This window comes from Plectropomus leopardus, chromosome 8 (assembly GCF_008729295.1).
Source record: "Plectropomus leopardus isolate mb chromosome 8, YSFRI_Pleo_2.0, whole genome shotgun sequence".
NCBI classification, from domain to species: domain Eukaryota; kingdom Metazoa; phylum Chordata; class Actinopteri; order Perciformes; family Serranidae; genus Plectropomus; species Plectropomus leopardus.
The window spans coordinates 19177356-19203740 of NC_056470.1; the positions used below are offsets into that span (position 1 = coordinate 19177356).

The 26385-nt window shown below is 38.5% G+C and overlaps 1 protein-coding gene across 5 annotated transcripts; it reads right to left on the bottom strand.

Moving 5' to 3' along the window:
• Positions 1–754: 754 nt before the first annotated feature.
• mybpha (myosin binding protein Ha) lies at positions 755–25608 on the bottom strand. 5 transcript variants are annotated; one of them, XM_042492385.1, is made up of 15 exons: positions 25365–25608; positions 23757–23807; positions 23261–23320; positions 22917–22982; positions 22330–22464; positions 21710–21877; positions 15030–15118; positions 14725–14920; positions 14192–14331; positions 11844–12003; positions 10490–10626; positions 6023–6209; positions 4994–5050; positions 1828–1870; positions 755–1063 (listed from the first exon to the last, which is right to left on the bottom strand). In XM_042492385.1, exons 1-13 carry the CDS (start codon positions 25603–25605, stop codon positions 5016–5018), a joined length of 1665 nt encoding a protein of 554 aa, XP_042348319.1. In that variant the 5' UTR covers positions 25606–25608; the 3' UTR covers positions 755–1063; positions 1828–1870; positions 4994–5015. The 5 variants fall into 5 exon arrangements, with proteins under 5 accessions (XP_042348319.1, XP_042348321.1, XP_042348320.1 ...); XM_042492387.1 differs by lacking the exon at positions 23757–23807; XM_042492386.1 differs by lacking the exon at positions 23757–23807 and having other exon boundaries at positions 23255–23320.
• Between the last annotated feature and the right edge of the window lie 777 nt (positions 25609–26385).

A 26385-nucleotide genomic window follows, 5' to 3' on the forward strand; every position in this document is an offset into this window, starting at 1 on the left:
AATCAGTATATAAATATATGTACAAATAAATACACAAATAACTACAATAATACATAATGACAGAAACAGATAAAGAAAAAATAAATATTGAAAGAAATACAAAATAAATGCAAGTATATTCAAGACACAGAAATACAGCTTTATATAAATATGTCGTTGTACAAAAATGTAGAAAAAAATTTAAGATGTCTAATTAGCCCAGTTTATATTTCAACTTTAAACTGGGCAACTTTAAACTTATATTTATTTATACATAAAGAAAATTTGTTGTCATCTGTATGTCCATGAATTTCAATATTTATTCTTTTATTGTTTTATTTCTGTATTTATATATAAATGTATGTATTTATTCCTTCAAACATTTACATGTATTTGTTTCTAAAGTTATTTATTCCTGTATTTATTTATTCTTTAGTTTTCCAGATTTATTTATTTATTCTTTTATTTACTTTATTCATTTATTTATTCTCATATCTAATCATTCCTATATTTATTCATACCTGCATTTATGTTTGCATTTTTTATTTCTATATTTATTTGTACATTTGTTTTTATATCTATTTATTTTTCATTTATTCATACACTCATGTCTGTATTTATTTGTACATTAATTAATGTATTTATTGACACTGATATCAAACTCTACCCTCAAAATTTTACCAATCATAAAACTGTGTAGCAAATTGTGAAATTTGAGTATAATTCCACATAACTAATAAATACACTTTTTATTAAACATCTATCCCTGCAAACGCATGTCCAAGGGTTCATTGTTTTATTGAGTAGTACATAACAAACAGCACATGAACACAGCCAGAAAAAATACAATGTAAATGTAGCCTTACATACATGTCACCAACTAAAATAACATACAACATTTGGCAAACAGCGATGGGTTGGGCTGTGTGGGTCTTCCCTGCATACTGGGAGGAGTGGGTGAGTCGGGATGGGTGGGGGTGGAAATAGATACGGAGATGTTGGTATGTTGTTCTGTTCCTTCCTTCATTATGTACACACTGCCAAGCAGACAGCCACAACTTTTCCTCTCACCTCCTCAAACACTCTGGACAAGATAAGAGACACACGCAGAGTTAGAGGAAATTATATACACTCACATCAGGGATCCTACACATTTTTGCCAATTCAATTTCAAAACTTTTTGACTACTTTTCTGTAATATGTACCTAATTTCCCTGACTTTATTTAAGTAGGTCAAAGTGGCCATACATTTTCGAACTGCCCGGGCATTTGCAGATAAGGTCAAAAGGTTCAACTCAATTTATTTCTTTAACTTCAGGAACATCAATCTGTTATTATGATAATTGAAACAATAGTGTTCATGTAAATCTGATGAATTTTATTATTTTAAAATCTAAACAGGTTTTTTTTGTTATTTATTTATCCATATATATTCTTGTCTGCTTTTTTCTTAGTATCCTTTCTACCATGACCTATATGACTGTAATGTTACTGTGGCAGCCTCCCACTCAAGCATACGTCAGCTACTGTATCAATCAGCAGAAACCAGCATAATTTATCCATTTTAACACACTAGCAGTGAATAATCACTTTTTAAATAGCTTTTCCGCATTTTCCTGTTTCTCCCCTGATGTACAATTCTCTCCCCACAAATGGGGCATGGCCTTGGCAATGACGCAACACCGTTCTCGCCTGTGTAAAATACGTGATACTAGTGACATGGCGGAGCAATCAATTACAAATTAGTAATGGCTGTTTGAAAACTTTCAAGAATTTTACTAATACCAGAACTTATGCAGGCCTGGAAAAAGATGTTTTTGTAACACAAATATACACGCATAAACTCACCCTAAAGCATAAGACCTGGACTTCCGATGGTCCTTTGAAGGCACTGGTGAAGAGATAATTACAGCAAGAAGAAAGTTAAACTAGGTCATGAGGTGTCAAGAAACACTTCACCTAAAAATGTTCTAGGAGAAAGTATGTGTGGATTTGTGTATGTGTGCGTGTAAGAGAGAGAGAGAGAGAGAGAGAGAGAGAGAGAGAGAGAGAGAGAGAGATTCACTGCGTATTTTCCATCAAGGATTATCTGGCTCGGTTTCTGCCCTCTTAGCCCATTCTCCCTACTTCTCACAGCACTTCACTCTGCCTGTTGACTCGAGGTAATGTGAGGAGTTTGGATCTGCATCACATCATCTGGAGTAACTTTTAGAAGCCGTGAAGTACCGTGCTGACATCACCCCTAACCCCCCACCCAAAGGCGCTCCCTGCCTAATCCCTTGTTTTCCACTTGGGGGGCCCTCTCATGTAATGGCAGTGCCTTATGGGACTGCAGTGCAGCACTACACCATGTACAGACTCAACGAGCATGATCACGTCATCCATAAGGCATAGCTAACACTTGGCATGAAAACGTGTCTTTGGTAATGTGATCACAAGAGGACAGCTGTAAATACAGGTGTGAATGTATCCAAACTCATTGAGGATGCATTAAAATGTGATCACTCGAGCCACACTGGAGGGCATGTGACCCCGTTTGCAGTATAGTGTAAACACACATGTGTCCCTGACTGTACTGAAGGTCAGCTTTGTAGTGAGCATATAGGACAATAACTGCATCCAGTTCATTTGCTAATGTCAAACAACTGAGATGAACAACTGAGTTCAACCCCAAATTAAAAAATTCATATTTTCCATCTTACTATCTATCAGCCCAGATTATTTCGGTGTGAGTTGCCGAGTGTTGGAGATATCTGCCGTAGAGATGTCTTCCTTCTCTCCAATAGATTTAAACCTAGATGGCAGTTGATGTGTGGTGCTCAAAGCGCCACAAAATACATTTAAAAAACTCAGCAGGAATGTCTCTTTACAGAAATCATGTAAAGAGGGAAGCATTCAGTTACTGCTAGCTCACCTAGAACCACTAAAATAGTCAATGATACTGCTCACCCGAGGAGAACACTGTAATAGTTAATTAATAGTATTAATTAGTTTAAATGCACTGATTTATAAAAGGTTGGTGGTATTAGTGGTTTATGCATGTTTGTAATTCAGAGGGATTTGGTTCTATCTATGCACTTTTTGTGTCATCATAACAGCTTGTAACGTTTCTTCTCATCATGGATAAATGACAGACCTACATTTATGATCCTTACATCAGGCTGAGAATTCGAGACAACACTTGAGGAAAATTCTGTGAAACACACGAACAAAAAACTAATATTCAAATCCCTCAATTGAAAACCTACCTACTTGTGTGCACGTTGACCAATACAGTGGTGCAGGAATTGGTAAAAAACAGAAAATTAGCTAGCATTTTAGCACCTCCGGTTCCCTCGTCTTGAAGTCAATGATTTTATTTGAATGGGTTTTTGTTTAGATGCCTGCAATAAGATCTGGGGTTAACTCAAGATTAAGAGACTTTCTCATTTTTCATGAGGTCATTGTGACCTGGACCTTTGACCTTCAACCACCAGATCAATCATCAGTTCATTTTTAAGTCCAAGTGGACATTTGCACTAAATTTGAGGGAACTCCCTTAAGGCCATCCTCAAGTATTGCGTTCATGAAAATGAGACGGATACAAGGTCCCAGTGACCTTTGAACAACAAATTCTAATCCACTCATTGTTGAGTCCAAGTGAATGTTTGTGAATAAAATGAATGCAAAATCACTGTGACAGTGACCTTTGACCACCAAAATCTATTCAGTTCATCTTGCAAAGGTCTGTGCCAAATCTGAAGAAAATCCTTCAGTCAATAAAATCCCTTTTATTGACATCTTGCATTCACATGAATAAGAAAGACAAGGTCACCGGAACCTTAACCTTTGACCACCAAATCTAATCAGCTCATCATTGAGTCCAGCTGAATGTTTGTGTCAAATTTGAACAAACCCCCCCTCAACCCGTTCTTGAGACATCTCATTCACAAGAATGTGGTGGACGGACGGGCAGATGACCCAAACACAATGCCTCAGGCCTTTGCTATCGCCAGTGTGGAGGCAGGAAAATCCCATAGGCTTTTTGACGAGGGAACCAGGGTGATGCTAACTTCTGTGTTGGCCTACAAAAAACTTCATCCCTGCAGTACGCTGTTGGTCAATGGGTGGAGAGGAAAAAAGAAGGAGAAGAAAGTAGTAAAAATATTAATATTAAACAATGTAATGGGCTGCTTGCTAACATGTTTTTGAATGTACAGCAGGCATGGAAAGGGATACTGTTTCACAGTGCTGTAAAAAGAATCAGTGGTATGTCCTTTACAGTAACATAAAACCATTATCCTTCACTCTTTTTCAACCTTCAACTATCCTGTGCATTCCTTTACCAACATGTTTACTCTACTACTCTGCTCAATTGTCTTAAGTCCATCCATAAACTCCATCTTTTTTGTTCGTTTCAAACTTGCCACCCTCTCTTACCACTTCATGCTTTTTATAAAATGCTCTAATGAGGTTTCTCTTGTCAGCAGTTGAAATGACACTGTGAGCAAATCCTCCCGGCACTCCGTGAAAGTCTACACCACTCGAGCATTTAAAAAGCTTAAATCAAAGTGCCAATACCAAAACCAGAAGGCTGCTGCCTAATAGTGAGGGTATAAATAGAAATGTTAACGCTGTAGAAACAGCAAATTTGGTATTTCTATTGACATTAATCTTTGCCACATTACCACATCCAAAAGCAGGGCTCGCAACATACAGAACAAGATGTACAGAGAGGAACGGTGGAGACGAGGGAGCAGGGGAGGGACAGCAAGGATGAAAAGGAACCAAGAGGGCAAAAGGGAAGAGACAAATAAGTTGTTACTGCTTTGTTTGATGCTTTGTGTGTAATTTGGATGCAGTGCAATTCATGGCTGGTCAGCAGGCATGTGAGTATTATCAGTCTGCCCAACTAAATCTCAAACAGCTCTGACAGTATCTCATACATGTGTGAAAGCAGTAATAAGTAGTGTTAGTACTGACTCACTCACTAAAGGATATTTGATCCATGAAGAAGTGAAGAAAGATTTCTTACCTCTGGAGTTTTGGGTGTTGGTTTATTTGCCCTTCTCAGCATCTGAAATAATAACCTCTGTTGGGAGAAGAATATACAGTTTATGTTTACAATTTATGCTTTTTGCTGCATTCAATTTCTGGTTTATTATTACAATTATACTTTGAAGACATTTTGGGGATTACACATATTTGCTTTTTTGTTGGGAGTTCAAAAAAACGGTAACAGTTCGATAACACGTTCCTGTTCGCTAAACATCAAGCTACAGTTAAAAGCCAGTTAGCATAGTGTAGCTCAAAGACTGAAAACAGCTGGTCTGGCAAACAAATTGTCTAAAATGTTGGCACTGCACACTTCTGCAAGCTACTGATATGTAACATATGTACATTTCATATGTAGTGGATACATAGAAACGTTTCTTTACATTTTAACTCTGTGGTTATGTTTACGAACAAAAACCACTTACTTATGGTTCGGAAAAGATCATGTTTTAGCTTAAAATATCCATGTTTGGTGCCACAATCACTTCTAGATATGTCGCAATGTCTCACTAAAAAACAACTGGTTTCGTTGTTTGCTGGTGGAACAGTGGCCTGCAACTTGGTAACGGTTTTACTGAGGTCTCATTCTTTCTACCATCCCCTCTAATTTTCCATGACTGCTTATACACATTTAATCAGAACTACATCACTTTAGAAACTTAAATGTTTGAAACGTACAAATGTAACAGATTCACGGTTTGAAGAAACATACAAAGCTAACATTTTCTTTTGGTGACTGGGTTGAGCCTGGCTCTTTCCAAAGGTAACAAAATCAGCCTACCAGCATCTCTAAAGCTCACTGTTTCACATGCGATATATTGTTTTATACCCCCCCAACATATAATTTGTTAATTTCCAGTCTCTATGCAAAGCTAACTAGCTTCTGGTTTTAAATCTATATTTAGTACACATGAAAGTGGTCTTCATCCTGTCATCTAATTCTTGGCGGAAAAGTAAATACCGTAAGCGCAATTACAAAAATGAAATCTATTCATCTGTGGATACGTACGTTTCACTTCCAGCTTGCAGGAGACAGCGGCCTCTCCCTGGGCGTTCTTGGCTCTGCAGGTGTAAACGCCACCATCGAAGCTGCAGGGCTTACGGATCTCAAGGGAGCAAATGCCCTGGTTAGAGATCTGACGAAACTTGGGGTCCTTGCCAATGACCATCTGATTCTTCAACCACTCGATTTTAGGCTGAGAGGATGAGGAAAGACATTTTAGCCCATCTACAGCCCACCTCAAAGATACCTTCTGTTTCATTGTAGACTTGGATCCAATTTCCCCTCATCTCACGCCTATGTATTGAAAATATGTGCAGATTTTTAATACAGCAGCAGTGATCTAGAGTAAATTTATATGACTCAGAGTAATTTTCCAGTGTACCCTATAAAATAAAGAAAATTATTGAATGGTACATTCAGAGAGATTTTAATCAAACACACAATTTAAAGTCCCCGCTCAACAGAATTCAAAGCATCTTTGGCCTCTTTACTGTGAAATATTTCAGCTAAAAAGCACTCAGGCAAGTCTCCTGCTGAGTGACTTGTTCCTCTGTTATTCAAACACACACACCTCTTTCGCCATTAGATCAAGATAGGAACGAGGGAGAGATGGATGAATTAGACCTTAACAACATTGTTTTGGGAGTAAAAATAAAGGTTTTGCCCACTGATATCCACACACACCTCTTCCTCTCTCTGTCTCTCTTTACTGCTCCGTCTCTACTACGACCGGCAAATGGTGAAGTAATTAAATATGACTGGTGTACCTAGCTGGTGGCCAAAAGTATCATCTGATTAGATTAACTATAGTAAACATCCCTGAGTGCAGGATAACTCATCAAACATTTGAAACTGTTTTACCTGGTTTAACAGAAAGCAGTGGATTTTGATGTAAATGTTGTGATGTTTTGAGATATATTTGACATATAAAAAGATATGAATGATCAATTAACACAGGATTAAAACTTGGAAAATTAATGTTTGATTTTATGGGGACTCTCATGTAAATTTTTGCACTTGGCAATGGGTGGATAAGTGGGAAAACTATCATTTTGTTTTTTAAAGTTCAATTGTACAGCATTGGCTTCTGACATTAAAACAAAAATAATTTCTCTGACTTTGCTGTAAACAGGGTTTACTTTCTATCTTCTATGCCTTAAGTGATACCTATTCATTACCACTTGGGCTGCAAACTAATTATTATTTTTACTGTCGATTAATCTTTGATTATTTTCTAAATTAAAAAAAAAAGCTGTTTGGTCAATAAAATGTCAGAAAATTGAAAAAAGTTGATTTATGTTTTTCAAAACCCAGGATGACACCCTGAAATGTCTCGTTTTTTCAACATCCCAAAAATATTCAGTTTACAGTATAGAGGAGAAAAAAACAGAAAATATTCACATTTAAGAAACTCTTATAAAAGGTATTTTTTAATATTTTCTCTTTTTAACACTTACTCATACTGACTAATTGATTATTTAAATTAGTTGGAGTTTAATTTAATAGTTGACAACTAATAAATACGTAAGTTAATTGTTGCAGCTAAAATTATCACACTGACTTTTAGTACGTCCTGATTCTCATTTGACGTCCAAATAAGCAATACTTCTTTTCCCATGTTGAACATGTTGATAGAAATTCCAATATTAAACATTAATTACAGCAACCCAGTTGAACAGAACTGCTTTTCTGTATTTCACCACGTTAAAGGTTTTATGTGCATTTTTAGACGAACTGAACATTTGAGTAGACTGGGCTCTCAGTCTGTCGTCGTCTCGTCCTCCAGCTGCTCAGACAGCCTGTGCTGAATGTGACAGTTGGGTAGAATGGGAGACACATAAGCCAGCTCAGGTATGTGCTGCTCTGGGCTTTAGTGACTCTCCCTGCACGGATTTCCTCGTGGTCCAGACTCATGCAGGGTGACACTGGTTATTAGATTTCAGATCAGATGATGCATTTCAGAAGAGTTTGTTTCAGTCATTCCTGACCAAAGTTTAAAACATATTTAGTTCTGTGTTGCTGCTTATGTCAGGACTTCAAAATAGATGTTTCCTCTATTTAAGGGAACTGACGTAGGACTTTAGATGATCAAACACTTTGAGTATGTAGTTTATTCCCTGAGGAGATAACAATTTTGCACCAATTTCTAAGATGTATAGATTAATATTAATCAAACTGATTTCTGAAAATGTAATTTCTAAGTTTGACATGTTTACAGAAGCACCTGAATGTGAAGGAGCAGGGTGTAACACCTTAGAGGGATTTGATTTAAAAGTTTACCTTATTTAACTTTAACTTAGTTTAAGTGAAACTCAGCTTTACAAACACTAAACTGAAGACTGAAGTCATCAATTACGTTGTCTTCACCTCCTTTGCCATCTTGAAATTGATGAGGTGGGAATGATGTATATGAGGCACATATTTACATCCTGAAAAATATTCATGGTCCCCAGAGTATGAATCATGATGAAAATACCACTAATACAAAAACAGAGCCCTTGTCTTGTCTTTTTTAAGTTAGACACATGGTAAATCCATACACTCATTTTACCTGCTCTTATTATCTTATCTTCATTTTTCTCTTCTCTTTCTCTTTATTTCTGTCTTTGGATATCCTTGTGTGGACATCACAAGGACAGTCAGTCACACTGATAACAGTGCTGCAGTCTGGACGGGTGGCAAAAATAGTACCTTCTGTGATACAGCAACTTCTCCACTTAGCCACAAAAGGACAACAGGCAAAACTCTTTATCATCATCTCCTCTTTTGTCTCCCCTGCTTATCTGTCCTCTCCATTCTCCCTAACAGCTCTGCCTCTAGATGTGACAACTCTATCAGACACAGCAGGACAACGTATCATCACACTGCATGCCTTTATGCTCACTCAGCACTCCTCTGAGCCAGAGCCCATAAACAAACACACACTATAATACAAGTGTAAATGAATGTAATTTATAGAAGGTATATAAAGAAGGAGAAATAAAGCATTAAGCAAGAGGAGATGGAGAGAAAGAATTTACATGAAAGGATAGAGACAGTGAGTATTTGAGAGAGATAAATGAAACTCAATTTGTATTTTATGTAATTAAATTGTTTGTAATTGCATTCATTATCTTGCTTATTATAATTATGTATGAAGAACTCCAGCTGAGTGTCTGTGAAGGGTGAAAACCTGTGACAGCATTTTCATATCTATCTAGTTTCTGTTAGAAAACATTGGGGCCACGTAACCACGTTGGGTGAATAGTTGTCATCTTCTACATTTGTACTTTGTTAAACAGAAAGCACACGTTTCATATTGCAGAATTTACTAGAAATTATGTCGCATACAACATAGCTAACAGTAAGTAAGTTATGAGCAATGGTCATTTACCAGAAACTTTCAGCCGTGTTTACGACCAGTTGGGACATTCTGGTAGAAAACAATTAAATCAAACTGATTATGTTGCTCATGCTTACTCACGTCACATTCAGTTAGGACACCGAGGAAGGTATTTTCACCATATATTATAACTATAGAGATTTAAATATGCCAAATTAATCGGTCAAAAAACTGGTTATTACCAGATAACAGAAACCCTGTAGGGGGTCGAACATGGTTTAGGTACACTTGAAGTATGTGGGTGTCCTGTGTAAAAGAGGTATTGAATGCCTCTCTTTTCCAAACAGATGATTAGTGGATGTGTTTTCACACAGCTGCTACAACTCAGCTGCCTGCTGGTCCACAGGGACCGGCACTTATGACTTATTTAAACATAGTGGCTCTACTCCGCTCAGATGTCTGTAATGAGCTGGGGTTTCACTATATAAACCATAAACATACTGTGTTCACAGCTCTGGGACTTGGTCACACATGCCACATTAAAAAAAAATCTCACACCAAGCGTTGAGGACCTTCTCAGCTGTCCTTGAAACATGAATATATACTAGTACCTCTTCTCAATTCCTTAGATTGTATTGTCCTACATCAGTTCCTGTTTGATTTGTCACAACCACACTGGCATGTGCAAACTGTTGAACCAGCACTGTCCTTGCTGAGGAGTCAAGGACAGCTAGGGCGCATAATCAACTGCATTTCCACCATGGCCTGCCACCTAAGCCGTCTGCGTCAGCCAGACAACTGTAAAGATATGTTTAACCAGAGCAGCACCCGCCAAGAACAGTGAGAGGCATACTGAAACTTCACAGGGACATACCAGTGCAAGCCCTGCGCCGCTCCTACAGTGGGTCTTTATACAGTGACATTAATACCTCATTTGAAGCAGTATATATAACAACCTCAAATGATTTAACGAGGCGCAAGAACAGGACTGATACACTGACATGATGCACTATAGATGGTGGAAACATGAGCACAAGGTGATCATTATATAGTTTCATGGGCAGAGCACATGAAACTATATAATGATCCAAGGGCTTCGAAACAAACTGTAGTGTATATTTGTATGGACAGTGTGTGAGTGTGTGTCTGACCTTGGGACATCCACGGACAGAACACAGCAGCTTGGTGGTGTATCCAACAGTGGCAGCACGGTCACTGAGGGGTGTGGTGAACTTGGGTGCCTCACTAAAGTCGTGCTCCGGGTACTCAGGGGGCTTGTACACAATACCTGTATACACATTGAACAAGGTCAGCATGTTAGTGATGACTTATTAATTATCTGCCTGAACTTATTTAAGGGATAGAAAAGAACTGATGGCATAGTGCAGTTTTTACGGTGAAGCAGCTGCAGCTGTGACATACACAGAGGTAGTGGTTAACCACAAGAGGCTAAAATGTAGCAAGTTTTGGTGAAAGTTAAATAGGGGTGATATTTCCTTTCTCACTTTCGTTATGTTGAGAAATCTTGCTATTTCTCACTCACATCTACTCTTTCACTTCTGCTTTTCCATGTTGTAAATATCCCTTTCATCCAAATTTCTGACATCACTATATCTGACCAATTTTATGTTCCTCGAGCCAAAAAGCCACGGCTCCTCCGGACACATTGTTAAGTATGTAAAAATACAAATTAATGTATTAATATTCTGTTTAAATGTTTTTTTCCCACATAAAAAGTAAAACCTAAAATTCTGAAGAAAGAAAGAAATTCTGGATCTGGTTCATATTTATAGCCACACTGGAAGGGGGAGTGAAAAGTAGGCTTTCCTCAAGAGAAAAATAGAGGAGCAGCAGTGACGATGATGATTTAAATATGGCTATAGTGGCATACGTTTTCTCTCCAAGAAAGCATTAGTTGTATTGTACTAGGTCGATCACATAAAAAGTGAAATAACTATTTGTCACAACTCACTAATAGAAAAAAGCAAGCAAGATGCTCAAACCCATCTTATGTTCTTACTGACCAATAACAGCATGAAATGGGTGTGAATGTCAAATCCTTGGTTTAGAAAGTTACAGAGATGGTCACAGCTTACGGGTAAATATGACACACAAGTACACAAACAAACACTGGCACACGCGCACACGCGCACACACACACACACACACACACACACACACACACACACACACACACACACACACAAAGAGCAACACTGGCTCTGCCAGCTGTCTTAATGTTGTCAGAGCCTCTTTAAAGTTACTGAAGTAGTAGCTGACCAATATAGAGAGCTACCCACTTTTGATTAAAGCACTGCCAAGTCCATTTCCACTCTTCAAATCATCACTTTAAAACACATACAAACACACACTCAAGACTCTCACACACTTTCTGCAGCTCATAAAAGTATAAGTACCCACTTGTGCTGCAGCCCTGCCACTGAACTCTTCATCATATCATCAAATTGACCTCAGAAGACTGAGGTGATGAATTATGAGGCTCACCTGTCTTCTGGATTTTGGCCACCTCCTTAGTGACAGCGCTCTTCTCACTGATGCCCACTTGGTTCTCAGCGAACACTCTGAAAGAGTACGAATTTCCCATGATGAGGTCTGAGATGGTGGCAGTCAGCCTGTGGTAGTGCTCTAGCACAGAGAACCATTCCTGCAGGTGGAGACACAACAGATGGGTGAAAAAAATATCTGAAATGTGTCCTTGCGGACCAGTCCACTCCCATGATCCTCTCACTGCATCTTTTATAGTACTGCTCCTCTTTCTAGATCCAGCCCTCCCACATTTCTTCTCTCTTTTCTATCCATCCACTTCAGACATCTGCTGAGGAGTCATTATCATTTATGAATTTATAATGACTAGAATTCGTGTTTTGCCCTAATTGTCTCCGTTGACTCAACAAAAATAGAAAAAAAGACTTGGAACTTGCCTTGAACTTTAACGGTGACTCTTGAAATCACTTGGACTTGAGCCTTTTGACTTGAAAATACTATATACCTTGCCTAAGGCCAATGTGGGAAGTTACAGACATGTTTTCCGATATGAGATGAGTTAAAAACAGGACAGGGCAGAAACATGCAAAATTCATTCTGTTATGGTAACTAATGGCTAATAATAGTTGTAAATGCTATGAAAGTGCAATGTTAGCACTACTTTAATTACGATTAAATTCAGTAACACTTGTTTTAACAAACTTGTTTGAATGAATAAATACAATTTTTAAAAAACAATTATGATTTTTGTAAATTGAGTATATTATCATGTTGGTGTTAAAATGCTGAAGAGTGCATTACGACTTGTTTAGGCCTTGAAACTTAAACTTCAGGGACTTGGGACTTGAATGGGGACTTAAGCGCAATGACTTGGTCTTACCTCTGCTACTCATCACACCAGCATGTGTTTAAAAAGACAGAGAGAGATGGAGTGCAATACAATGTCTACTTCCTAGCCAACAGATGTAGCCCGGGCTGTGTTTAGTGCTCCCTGTCAGCAGTGCCTGCTAATATCTCCTCCAGATCTCTCTCAGGATCATGAGTCACAACTTTAAAAATACCTATTAGCAGTTCCACAGACTGTGAAGTAAAGCCCAGAGAAAAGAGACATGGTGATGTAAGGCCACATGTACACCAGTATTTTCAGATCCCGTCTGCAGAAGCACTGTTTAAAAAACTGCACTGCAGAAGCACTACTAAAAAAAAATTTTTAAAAATCTTTAAAATGCAAAAACCTCAACTTAAGTTCTGTCTAGTGTATGCAAACCAACAGGCGGTGAAAGCTAAATTGGCCAGTCATGCAAAGAAGACCTGCCCGTGGAAATCAGGTCAGCAGAGTCAGTGATCTCTTTTAATTTAAGCCCCTTCTTAAACATACTTTTATTGGACAGCCTTTCCTGATTTTACTTGTATTATAATTTCCTTTAAACTTTCTTTTATTTCCTCGGTTTTATACACTGAATTGTTTTTTTCTTGATCTGTGTTATTTCAATACTTGTGAATTGTGTGACTTGTATAATTTATTTTGCTTCCTTGTGAAACACTTCGTAACGCTATTTTAGAAAAGCGCTCTAAAAATAAAGTTCATTATTATTATTTTATTATAAGTAGAGGCTATTGGCTAATTGGAAGATTAAAAAATCACTATGTTGGCTAAATTCCAGCTAACATAACTGCTACACTTGTGGGAGTGATGGATTATGTAGTAGTAACTTTACATTTATGTGTAAACATGCAAAAGTTCTGTTAGCGAGGTAAAAAGCGGCACTATTTAGACCACATCCGCTGTTGCACGAAATGTCGCCTCATTTTTGCTGCCTCACAAGCGATAACAGTGCACATTCTGACGTCACAATCCAAAATCTCCCTGTCCTACTGGACAACACTGAAAAAACAGTTTTCTGACCATTTTCAAAAAATCAGTTCTCAGTGACCTGAAACACAGTTTGCGTGCAGCTGAAAGGCCAAAATGCATAGAAAAGCTATGTTTTAAAAAATATCAGTGAACATCAGACTTGGCCTAATCCAGACCATTTGATTAGCTATCATTTCTATCAAAATTTGTTGGTACAAGAGTGTGTTGTTAGGAGTTGACATTCAGTGAATGAAATAATATAAACACATTTACAATGGCAAGTATAATTAAAGTATGACAGGGCTCATCAGATATGATACATCTGTTTAGTGCTGAGGTGGCGTCACCAGCATCAATGGGACAAATCAAACACTGGAATATATATCAAACCTTCACTACAGGCATCTATGGCAAGACTCCTGTTAACTCGAATCAAGTATGAATCTGGTGTATGTCTGTTACTTCAACAGTCTGACAATGTGATTTGGCTTACCCCAGTCTTCATGTCAGCCTTCTGGACGGTGTATCCAGTGATCTCTGTGTTGCCATTATCTTTGGGAGGGGTCCATTCCAGAGCAGCATTGAAGCCCCAGGAGTCAACGAGCTTCACACTGGCAGGACAGCCGGGCCGCTCTGAGGAGACACATTGCTGTAAGTATTTACAAAAGATTAAAATCATAACCAGTGTGTTACTCAAAGCATGAAAGGTGTCTGCTCCCGGGATCAAAAGTTGGCCATATATTTGTATGTTAATGCATCTAACGTGAGGCCCCACACTTTAACAGCAGCAGCTGACAGCGGGGTCAAACACACACCTCATTGTTAGAGGTGTGATGCATGCTGGTTGGTGCTTTGAATTTCTGCTAGAGCAAGTCATGAAGTCTCTGAACAGACAATTCAACATGCCACAACCAGCTGAGCTGATTCAACAGGGACGTCTGAAATAAGTCCACATTCACACCTGTCACACACACGCACACACACAAGTGTGTCGTTTGTGTGTAAACTGAAGCATATGCGACTCACCAACAATCTGAAGGGTGATGGTGGCCTTGTCTTCAAAGCTTTCCACTTTAACGGTCATCTCGTAAACACCAGAGTCCTCCCTCTCAGAGGTGCGGATAAACATGATGCTGTCCTTGTCGCTGTTCCTGATGTTGACCCTCTTTGTGTCCAACGGCTTACCGTCCTTGAGCCAGGACACGACAGGTTTGGGCTTTCCCTACAGAGATAAATAAAAAGTGATGCAAAATGAAGTTTGATGTCTGTAAAGTTTTCTGTGCCAACTGTACATGGTTAAAAAAAAACTGTGTATGTATGAGTTGGCTTACAATAAAGGGGATGACCAAGTTGATCTGCTCTCCAACTTGCTTGACATAGCGGGTTCTGAGAGCACGGGGCATGCGGATCTTGGGGCGGTCTGAAAAACAAGTCAGGTAAGATGAATTTATTTTGTGCCTCATCTATCATATAGGGATGGTATCAATAAGACTTTATTGATACCAATGTCATTATCAATTATTCTTGACGGTTCAATTCGTAAAAAAGGAGGCATACACGGGTGTTCAGCATCATTATAGCATCAGATATTTATCCTCAGTAGCAGAAATGCTACTCAGTTAGAAACTGACCAGGAGAAGAGCAGCTCCAGAGACGGTCCATCAGCTCTGGGTCTAACCTATGTAACAGCAGCAACAGAAAGTTTGCTAATTTTTCATCTTCATTTTGAATTTATGGTTCAATGAGATAATTTAAGCCTTGTTGTTAGATAAATACATTTAAAACTGCACTTAAGTCCAACTTGAGTCCTTAAGTACTCTATAATAATTTAATGTGATCACCTTAATATTGAAGTTACTTGAAATACCGATCCCTGGTTTCCACCCTTACTTGAAATGATCCTTTACAGACATTACAATCAGCATGTTGTCATCTTTATTTGTGAAATGTACCATTTTTTCATCTACACCATGACTCCAAGTTTTCAACAGCACAGATGCACAAGTTTGATGTCACTATTTTGCAATGCACAACTGTCAGAAAAAAAATGCCTGCTTTAATAAAAGGAACTGAAAACCTGGAGCCATATGATTCTGATGGACCAAACAAATTCAAACTGGATCTCAACTGAAACCGCTTCTCGGTTTGCATCCCTACCATCATCTGTATTCTGTCTTGATTAACTGATTTGTTGCATATGCTTGTAAATTTGTTCTGGTAACTGAGACCCCCTGGACACCTACATAAATCAATCATCCACTTGACAACATTAGCTAGCATTACCAGTGTACAAATTGTGGGATCATGTTAACTGCCTGTTTGTGTGTTCAAAGTGGTTATATATGGTCAGAATGACAGGTCAACAAGACCTAAATAAAGCTGTCACTGAGAAGTAAAACTGGCAAGAGAACATGACCAAAGGAGCTAAAATTAGCTCCACACAGATCTAAAAAAAATCTATTTGAATATATTTGACAGTAAAGTTATTGCTATAAATGTGGTCTTTTACTTTAGTGTAATGTATGAATTGAAGCTGCAACAGTTACATAAAATCTGTTTGATTAACCATTGTCTTTTCTTTTCTATATAACTAATAGATTAAATATGTTTCCGTTTTGGACTCTAGATCAAACAAAACAAGCACATTAAAGATGTCACTGCGGGATCTCTGAAAAATAAAATAACTTTTTTTTCTCCACTTTTTTTGTACGTCTTAGAGACTAAAGGATTCATCAAAAATTATTGGTAGCCACCATATGTTTGACCAAAGAATTAATGTGCTAATCATCTTATAAGTTCAACAAAAGCAAGCACATTGTGAAGACAAAAAATAGGTGCTGGACAAGAAATAATACAAGGGAAGAAAAAAAACCCAAAAAAACCAAAAACAAAGTACACACTAGATTATGCTCCCATAAATATTTGATAAAATTACCACCAAAGTGACATTTTGAGCTGTATGCTCATCAGACCTCTACATGCTAATCATCTTATAAGACCATTTTCCTTTTCTAACATAAATACAAATAAATAATTGACACAAAAGTTCACAATGATATATCCATGATAAAATATTTCAAATTCAATCTCAAAAGGACGCTACACTCATGAGTCCACCATCTGTTTGTCTATCAAAGCAATAAAAACAAAGCAAACTCCATGTCCAAGTCTTATTTATGACTAAGTGGTCAGACATAGGAAAAGACACAGAAAATCAAGCTGCAGAAAGTTTCAGAAAGGAAGGAAAGGAAAAAGTACCGTATCTGGGCAGACAGAGGGAAAAGAGGAAGACCCTGCATCCAGCAGCTCTAAAAATAACTTTGGTGACGAGAAATTTGGATGAACCCCAACACGTGTTCCCTCTTGTCATGCAAAAAGAAGCAGCAGGAAGATGTCATCACTTTCAGAAGTGGTCAAACATCACACCTAGAAACACTGAAGTAGTGGACTGGAAACTGTAGACAACCCATCAATGGCGATAACTGCTGGTGTGCTCTAGCTGCAGATAAAATGAGATGGATAAAATTGCACCGTGATTTGGGACTTGAGTTGCTTACTTATCCGTTGCACTGGATGGCCAAGTGATAAGTATCAAGAACAGCATCCCCCGCATGTTTCTGCATAAGCAGCAAATGTCTGAAAATCTCTCTGGGCTTACAGGACACATAAAACCAAGCTGCTGCCCTCCATCACCTGCTGCAGCCAGTTCCTCATCCACTCAAAATGTCTAAGACCCTTATCCGCCTCCTGTCCATCTTTCTGCTCCCTTTCTAACCCACTTTCTTGCCCAGTCTATCTCACCCTCCTTGTCCTAACATTTGTCACCATATAACTGCTGCTGAGGCTGAGATCCGGCTCTTGGATCCATCTTTCCCCCTGAGGATCAGGTCTGCCTCCAGATTTGGCTCAAACAGTAATCCCTGCTAATCAGTGCACTTCCCAGCAATGCCCAGAAGTGTTGTTGGCATTACAGCATCCAGCAGCAAGCAAGTCCTCCTGCAAACAATCTGTAATCTGTCTTTGTCTCTGGATAAAGTGTCTTTGTGGGGGCTTTCAGCATGTGCAGGACAGTGCATCTTCACCAGAGGCTCGTCCATGCGGACGGGTGTCTGGTCAGGACAGTGTGTGACTGACACACAGCTGAATTTACCCCCCAACAAGCCATGCAGAATCCAGTAATTAGGCTCATGTGTCACTGCCCTCAGTTGACCAGCAGTTCTGGTGGCATGACTGCATTTCTTCATTTAAGTTTCCTGTTTCCTGTTTACACTCCGCCACAGTAAGCTGTCCTTCTGAAAGTGGATAACTGGGGCATGTCAGCTCAGGTCTACACTACGTCAATGTGACTTAGTGTGAGAGCGCAGATGGAAATTCAAGGCTCAAGTAACTAAATCAACACCAGTTAAACAAGCAAAGAGAAGGTTAACAGAATCACTTAGGTGTTTCTTTTTTTAAGTATTTTTGTGGCATGTTGTCCATTTATTAGAGACAGTAGCAGAGAGATGACAGGAAATTAAGATTCATGTGTATTTTGCACTTCTTAACACAAACCAGTATACAATAAATAGTAGCTTATGTTTCTAATTATATAAAAGTGACTTTGAAGTAGTAGTGTGCCATATCATACAATCTGCAATATTACCAGCATAATTTTCAATATAATAAGAAAACTTCATTTCGTTATAGGCAATATATTGGAGGAGAAATAGCAGTGTATACAGGTCCAGGGGGAGAATATACAGTATATGTACCATTTATAGACTTATGAGAGTGTTTTTTTGTATTTGGCAACTGTTAAAATGTGTAATCTTTGAATGATTTTTGTTGTTGTAATATTCATATTTTATACAAAATCTGAATCAGTTGCAGTTCTTGCTAACAAATTTAAGAACTAAAAGATCATTTTTGTTCAGTTTTTATTGATTATTTACAGGCAAACCTTTATGCTGACATGTAAGACTGCACTTGTTTTGTTGCAAATGTTGATGAAATAATAATATGCCTTGCCTGTCATGCCTTGAAAATATTGATATATTATTTTACACCCATATCACCCACACCTACTTTGAAGTGAATTTTAAAAAGGGCCTTATGAGAACTCGTCATATTATTACTTGATACCTGTGCCAGACGACAGGACAGCCAGAGTCGCTGCCATAAATCTAAGTGAGAAAGTGACAGTGAGGTCACACTCACAGGGCTACAGTCAGTAAAAAATATGGCTGCCAGATGGCTCATTAGCCAAACGTTTTCCTTTGCCTGACTCAGTCTTCCATTAAATCACCGTGAACACGGATGCAGAAGAAGCTATTTTAGAGCCAGACAGTTAACCACTGGAGCGCCCACATTTGAGATTATATGGTGTAGCAAGACACAGGTCCCGAATACTAGAAGAAGAAAGACGTTTTATCCTGGCCTTGATGCAGTGTTTTTCTTTGGTTTTTCTTAGTTTTTTAAATTTTTTTGTCGGTCTAGAATCTAAATATGTACATACAGTTTAACTACAAAAAAATCTGCACTCAAAAACTGTCAATTAATGTTCAACCTGTCACACAAAATACAGCCAGTTGGGTTTCGCAGGATTGTAGTAGCCTGTAATGCTCAATTTCGTGGCAGCTTTTTTAAAAATTTGCAATGCACGTTGCCATATTTGTCTGTGTTTTCTGAAATCAATGAAATTACAGGTGCAAGTGGACACCGCAAGCCGATCAACCTCGATCAATTGATCAGCTGTTGCTGCTGTTGGACGCAGCACTGAAGGACCATCACCATGAGCCGCTCTCCTCCTGGTCTCTCTGCTTCAGTTGGCATGAGCTAACACGGCACAATGTGAACTCATCCCTACTTGCCATATTTTGCTGCTAGGACCATGACCTGCAGCAGTAATTACCATGTGTTCCTAATTTTGCTCTTGCTATTTGATTAAAATGTTTCCATATTCACTAATTTTTTATGTCTGTATTAATGTTTTATGTTGAAGAACAGAGGTTGGTATTAGCCACACATTGGTAAAGCAGGTTACACCCAAAAGGCTGGGTTGCACCAGCAAGGATTAACTTTTAAACCTGATTAAATCATGGTTAAAGTTTAGATTCTGTTGCACCAAAACTGACACCAAACTTTAAAAATACCTTAAAATGAAGAAAGATTACATTCAAACCTCTCTTTGAATCTCATTTTAGTTTTTAGTCTAAAGCTAGATTACATCTAATTATATTTCAGCAAAATTTTAAATTCCCATTTAAACTGTGATCCAGGGTTAACGTTAAACCTACAGCTGAGGAGGTTTAGCTTTTACAGTGGCTGCCTTTTTTAGATGGATTGAGCAAAATAGTTTTGGAGCTGAACAGGAAGACTGGGCCATCTGTCAACATGGCTACCGTTAAGCTAACAACTCTTTAGTATGCTAGCAACAATGTAACATTTATTGTTACGGAAAAGCAGCTGTTTATGCTTACTAGGTGCCAACAACATACTAATTACATATGTAATTTTTAAAAAGTATTTATTTATTTCTGATTTTTGATTTTGATATGACACTTGTCCCTATTGATTAAACCCAGTTTAAATTCAGTTTAAGTAAATAAACATGGCTTTACTAAACCAAGATTAATTATTAATGGAGCAACAGAGCTCTGTTTAATTTTAAATCTGATTTTACTGATTTAGAAACTTAGTTTTACTGAACTCTGATTAGAGCTAATCTTAGATTAAATTAATCTTTGCTGGTGCAACCCAGCCTAAGTGTATATAGTCAAATGTATCCAGTATTATATATAATGTTCAAATGTGAGTCTTAAGGAAAAGGTCATATTCTTCATGTAGTATTCAGTATTTCATTGACAGCTGGGATCCAGCTGTCCTCTGATTGCAGGTTTGCCTGAAGCCACCTCAGAGTGATGTCTTACTTGCCCACAATCAAATGCACTTTGTAAAAGTTTTTTTTCTGGGACATGAAACTGTCTGAAATTTTGCCCAGGTATGATGTAATATCACCTTCTATTCCAAAAATGCTCCTTATTTCTTTTGCAATCTTTTGTCAGTGTCTGTGAATGTATTAGAGGGCAGCTCGAGATATATGAAAGTGGTCTACCATTAATTTACCTTGCTGCCTCCAGCATTCATCCTGTCCCTGAGAACCCTGCTGTGTAAATTTCAACATCGCAGATGGAGTTGGAAAATATCGTTATGTTCTTCCAGCAGAACTCTCGTCAGGATCTCAATGGTTGTCCTAACTTGACTCTCCCAAATATCATTCAAATCATCCTCTGATTTCTCCAGGCTGGACAGTAGAATCATTTTGGGAATTCTTTTCTTCTATTGTATAGTTGTGATAACAGATGAATCTTGTCTTGAGTTTAAATCCCTCATTTATCCTTTCTTAATGTTTTATGTTTATAAAGCATTTTTAATAACTGATTGTGATAAGTTGTATTTAAATAAACTGTATCATAATTTTCATGATTTATTGTTTTTGTCAGCTTTACATCACTTTTAGTGTTTTAGTGTGCTACCAGCAAGACACAAAGGTTAATAGACTGTTGCTATTCGCTTAATAAAAAGAAAAGTGCAAGTTCAACATTTGTGAGTGCTTCACCATTATATATATATTTGTGGTGTCAAACCTCAAGTAACAACTTAAGATGTATGTATAAGTGTAAGCATGATTTACAGCTAATGAAAGGTCCTGTCAGCACCTGTGAGATTTATATGCACATGCATCTGTGCAGTCCATCTTAAGCCCCCAGCAGTTAATACCACTTCAAACTCAGTGCTTGCAACATGAGCATTTTATGGATAGGTCATAAGTTACAGTGCGTGATAAAGAGGGCTGGAGAGACAGACATTTTAAAAAGCTGTTTTTGCATCAGTGAAAAAATCAAAATCAACATCATCTTTTGTATGGACATTTTGTTTGGACTTTAGGAGGTTTGTAGGCACTTTTGTAGACAAATCAAACATTTTGGGACATTTGTAAGTGATCTGTTGAATAATATTGGCTGCTACTCACCGCCAATCTCACGAATGTGCACAGGCTCAGCAAGTGTGCCGGGTTCACTGCGGCCACCAGCGTTTACAGCCACCACGCGAACAAGCAGCAGGTCGCCGGTTGTGAGATTCTTGATGCAGCATCGGTTAGCGGGGGTCAGCTCCTCTTGAGCTACAACCCAGTCTGTTGCTGTGGGAAAACAAAGGATTTATGTAAACATGCAACCTATAGTGCAGGTTAAATTTTGAAATGTATATGTCATAATAGCTATAATCCTATAGCGATAAAAGTTTGTAATCCTCTTGAAACTTTTTCCATTTCTTAAGTGTAAAACATCCCTTGATGGGACATGTTAAGCAGTTTATCGCCTGTCGACACACGTTTACAAACAACCTGCCCATAAGGAGAACACTTTGGCTGCCATGCTGAAACCTCAGACGGCATGCTGTCATCTGAGCAAACGAGCGCTTCTAAAAGTGGTGTGAGGAGATACAGTGAGAGCCGCTGAAATGCTGCCTGCCGTATACGGCCTGGACACAGCTATGAGTCCAGCTATGCCCTCTGACACTCAAGGGACAGGTGCAGCCTCAAACTCTCTCTCACACACACACACACACACACGCACACACACACAGACTTACTTCCATCCTTGCAGTACTCGACAGTGTATCCGTCCAGGCCGGAGTCTCCAATGGTCTCTGGTGTCTTCCATTTAATGGAGAGGCTGGAGTCGTTCACATCCTCCACAGATACGTCCAGCGGAGCGCTGGTGGGGACTAAAGGAGGATCAAATAGTGCAGGTTAATTAAGGGATGAAGTGGACAATAAGATAAGCTGAAAACATTGAAAATACCCACAACTATACACATATATTAAACAGAAGTGATATGATTTGTAAAACACTTGAATGTTGCAGCTATTAAAGATAAATCCTTTGATGGAGCAGAGCTGCAACATTTTGATTAAATGGTGAAAGAAATGTAACCTCCATCTATTTTGATTATCAAATTATGTTTTTCAGTCAAGCCAAAATTTCCAATGTGTTGCTTCCAGCTTCTAAAAAGTGAGAATTTGATGCTCATCCCTATCATACATAATAGTAAACTCAATATGTTAAGGTTGAGAGGAGAAATGTTCAGTTGGTCCCCGTCAAAACATCTGTCATCAACTATGGTTGGGTGTTCAAAGCAGAACCAAGCTACCAGCTGAGCATAAATATTGGTGTTACCTGCAGGAGGCGGCGGCGTGGGGGCCTTTGGCGGTTCTTCAACTATGGCAGCTTCTACTGGAGCAGCTAGCATCAAACAAGCAGGAGGTTAATGTCATTTTAGAGACAAACACCAGCAATGAGGACCTGATAAATATAATCTTTTCCAAATAATGTAGATTTTCACTGGAAAAGATATCAGGAGGCTCAAAGTTTTGTTAAGAACCTACTAGTCCTCACAGCTGGGGCAAAGCATGATGGATAGCACTTGTTGATGAGATTTTCAATAAAGCAGTCATCATTGTTTGCAGCGTATTATGTGGTTGAGCAGTAATGTTGTCGTCTCTGTGGTGATTTACGTTTACCGTCTGCGGGAGCATCTGCAGCGAGAGCAGCGGCGCCGTCTTCAGCAGCAGGAGCAGCAGCTAGTGTTAAAATGCCATTAGGAAAGCCAATTAGTGACTGACATTATGACATTACTCATGCAGGGAATCAATCAGTTTCAAGCTAATTTGATAAAGCAACACTCCACTGAAGCTAGCAGCAGGACAGAGCAATGGGGACAAAACTTTTCTATTCACAGTGACAAGGACAGATGGTTTTATGATCCCAAAAAACTGACACACAATGCGGACCCTGTGAGACATTTGTACACATTAAAAGAGAGATACTTGATGGGTTGGTTACAAAGACACAGCTCAAAGATGAACACTGAGACATGATGAAGTTTTCAGACAGAAATAAACAAAACAGATCATGAAGAACAAGAGACATGCACCCCATGTGTAGTGTGCAAAGGGAGACAAACACACACATCATGCATAACAGCTTGTGCATGTGCCGCCTGTGGTGTGTGTTTACCCTCAGTGGGAGCTGTCGAGTCGGCTCCTTCCTCGGTGGCCGAGGCTTCAGCTGAAGTTACATGTTGAGGTTAGCAGGCAAAATCAACACCAGTCACTTGACAACATCCACCACTGGTGCTAGTCCCAAGCATTTTGTGCTTCTGTTTGGTACATTATTTCTTAAAGAAACTGATTCTGCAGGGACTTCAAAAATGGCTAATTAAACATAAACGTACTGGAATTGATGGCAAAAAATCTAAGTGTATGCAAACGAGTGTGTTAGATGTTATAAACATGTTGGCAGATAAAGTAGATCCTGGAGAAAATAAAGTTAAATAAAAAGACTTAAATGCAAATTAGGGACTGTTCTTTATTTAACAGGTGGAGGGTGGCTGGGGTGTAACTTTGTTTTTTTGTTTTTTTATAATCCTCGAAGCTACAAATATTGTTCCCTTAGCTTCTCTGAGTGACTTGGAGAAAATGCACGACTCTCCCTCCAACATGAATTAGTTGTTAGATATTCAAAAACTTCCCCTTTGATGTTTAAAAGTTAGAAGTTGAAGAAAACATCATCTTAGTTTTTCGCTCTTTTCCTGCATGCTGGTCAGTTTGTGCAAACGGTTTATATCTGGCCAAATTTTAAAGAAGACATGAGAAAAAGTTAATTTTGATGAAATATCATTTTTCTAAACTTCATTTGGTTATGTTTTTTTTCCAATGGAAGTTTTCGTCCCACATAATATGTTCAAGGACAGTCGAAAATGCGAAAATCCAATATTTTTTTAGTCCGTGTCTATGATAAATGATTTAATTTTGGCAATATTTAGAAAAAACAAGCCTTCTACACCTTCCCAGTTTGGAGGGCATTTTTCCTTAAAAAAATCAGCGGTTAAATAAATATAAAACACAGTCATTTAAAGTTGTATGTCTCTCTCCTAAAACAAAATTTAAAAAATCAAGTCCCTCCCCAGTGAATAAAAAAAATAAAAAATACATGCCTCCCCTTTTGCACCACCCCCTCCCCTCTCATAAATAACAAACAGTCCCTGCGTCACCGATGTTTTCGCCTCAAAGTTTGGGGAGGTGTAAAGATTCAGTTCACTACAATTTCCTTCTTCTACAGTTTCAATATTGTCCTAATCTGCAAAGCCTCAACCACTCATGACCAGCATTAAGACTCAGCCCACTCGGTTTTATACTTTACCTTCACATGCAAGACATTAGTGGATATTCAAGCTCCACCGTTGAGTGTTACATTTCAACAAGCCACAGTTTGAGTTTGAGAGTGATGAGGGTCACAGTTGCTGCAGCAATGGTGTCTTCTTTGCTGCATGAGCAGTGAGTTGGCAAGAGCTAAACATCAGTCAAAGAACTAGCAGAGATTGTCACAGTGTGTTTGTACAAAGCAGTCACCTATTACATCAGTTTCCAGTAAAACTGAGTAGGCAAAGTTAGTAAGCTACTGACAGGTGTTTGTTTAGCCTGTTGTTTGAGTTAGTTTTAGCGAGGTGTACCCAACCAACTGGCGCCGGTGAGCTGCCTTCGTCTGTGCTCCCTTACCTAACCTTGCTAAGATTAGTAAAGTTAGCTTCGGGGGATTTTCGTGGGGTCTTTGGTCCCGGGGTACCTGGCGGGCTTCCTTCAGCCGCAGGGGTGTCCTCTGCTGGGGTTGCAGGTGCTGTTTCTCCCACGGGTGCTGGAGCAGCTTCCGCAGGTGGAGCTTCCGCAGGCGGAGTCTCAGCAGGTGGAGCCTCCGCAGGTGGAGCCTCCGCAGGTGGAGCCTCTACGGGAGCCGGGGCGGGCTCAGGTGCCTTCGCGGCAACCTTCTTGGCTGGGGACTTCTTAATGGGTGCAGGTTTTCCTGGCATTGTGCTGACAGACGGCCAGTCCTCAGGATGAAGGAGCCTGGAGGGGATCTTATATAGCGAGAGGGTTGATGGGCATGAAGACAACTCCACCCATCCCCTGATTTTAACCCCCCCCATCTCAGTTACATCCTCATGTCTGCAGTATGGAAGCATATTTCCACCAGTGTGATGACAAAAAAAATCCTGTAAGTCATGATAATAAAAAACATTTTTTCCCAGGTTTGGGTACATATTTTTATGTAAATAAATAAAGAAATATAAATAAATTTAAATGTAAAAAAATATGTAAATTACATAAATGGTGGAAATAGGTGCCTATAACATGTTAAGGTAGGAAGGCATATTTATTTTGCTTTATTTCCTTTAATTAACGTCACTCACTATATCCAGTATGTAACAAATGATGATATGCTTCGTTATGCTCTGTGGTTGCCTGTTTTTTGGGTGTTTTTTTCTTAATATGATGTTTGATTAATCGTAAGACTTAAATAAAAACTTAATTTACAAAAAAAAAACTTTAAAAAAATGAATTAGAAGTATTCTCAAATTATTATGTTAATATCTAAAAATGATTAGAAAATTTCTCATTTGGAGACGGGAAAGTCTTTATTTTGAAATGTCAATTTTGAGATAGGCCTTCCAAGTCATTATTTTGTCATCAGTAAGACAATATTTTGAGTAAGTCATTACTTGGAGATACTTCGCATTTTATTTTAGATAAGTATGTCATTATTTTAAGATATAAGGTCATTATTTTGCGAAACTTACAATTTTTAAACA

Excerpts from the sequence above, each read along its gene's own strand:
- mybpha (XM_042492385.1), bottom strand. The coding sequence starts at position 25,605 with ATGCCAGGAAAACCTGCACCCATTAAGAAGTCCCCAGCCAAGAAGGTT. Across the intron at positions 23,321-23,756 it reads CTCGACAGCTCCCACTGAGG|CTGCTGCTCCTGCTGCTGAA; the intron begins GTAAACACACAC and ends TTTTAACACTAG. Across the intron at positions 21,878-22,329 it reads CGAGTACTGCAAGGATGGAA|CAACAGACTGGGTTGTAGCT; the intron begins GTAAGTCTGTGT and ends GTTTTCCCACAG.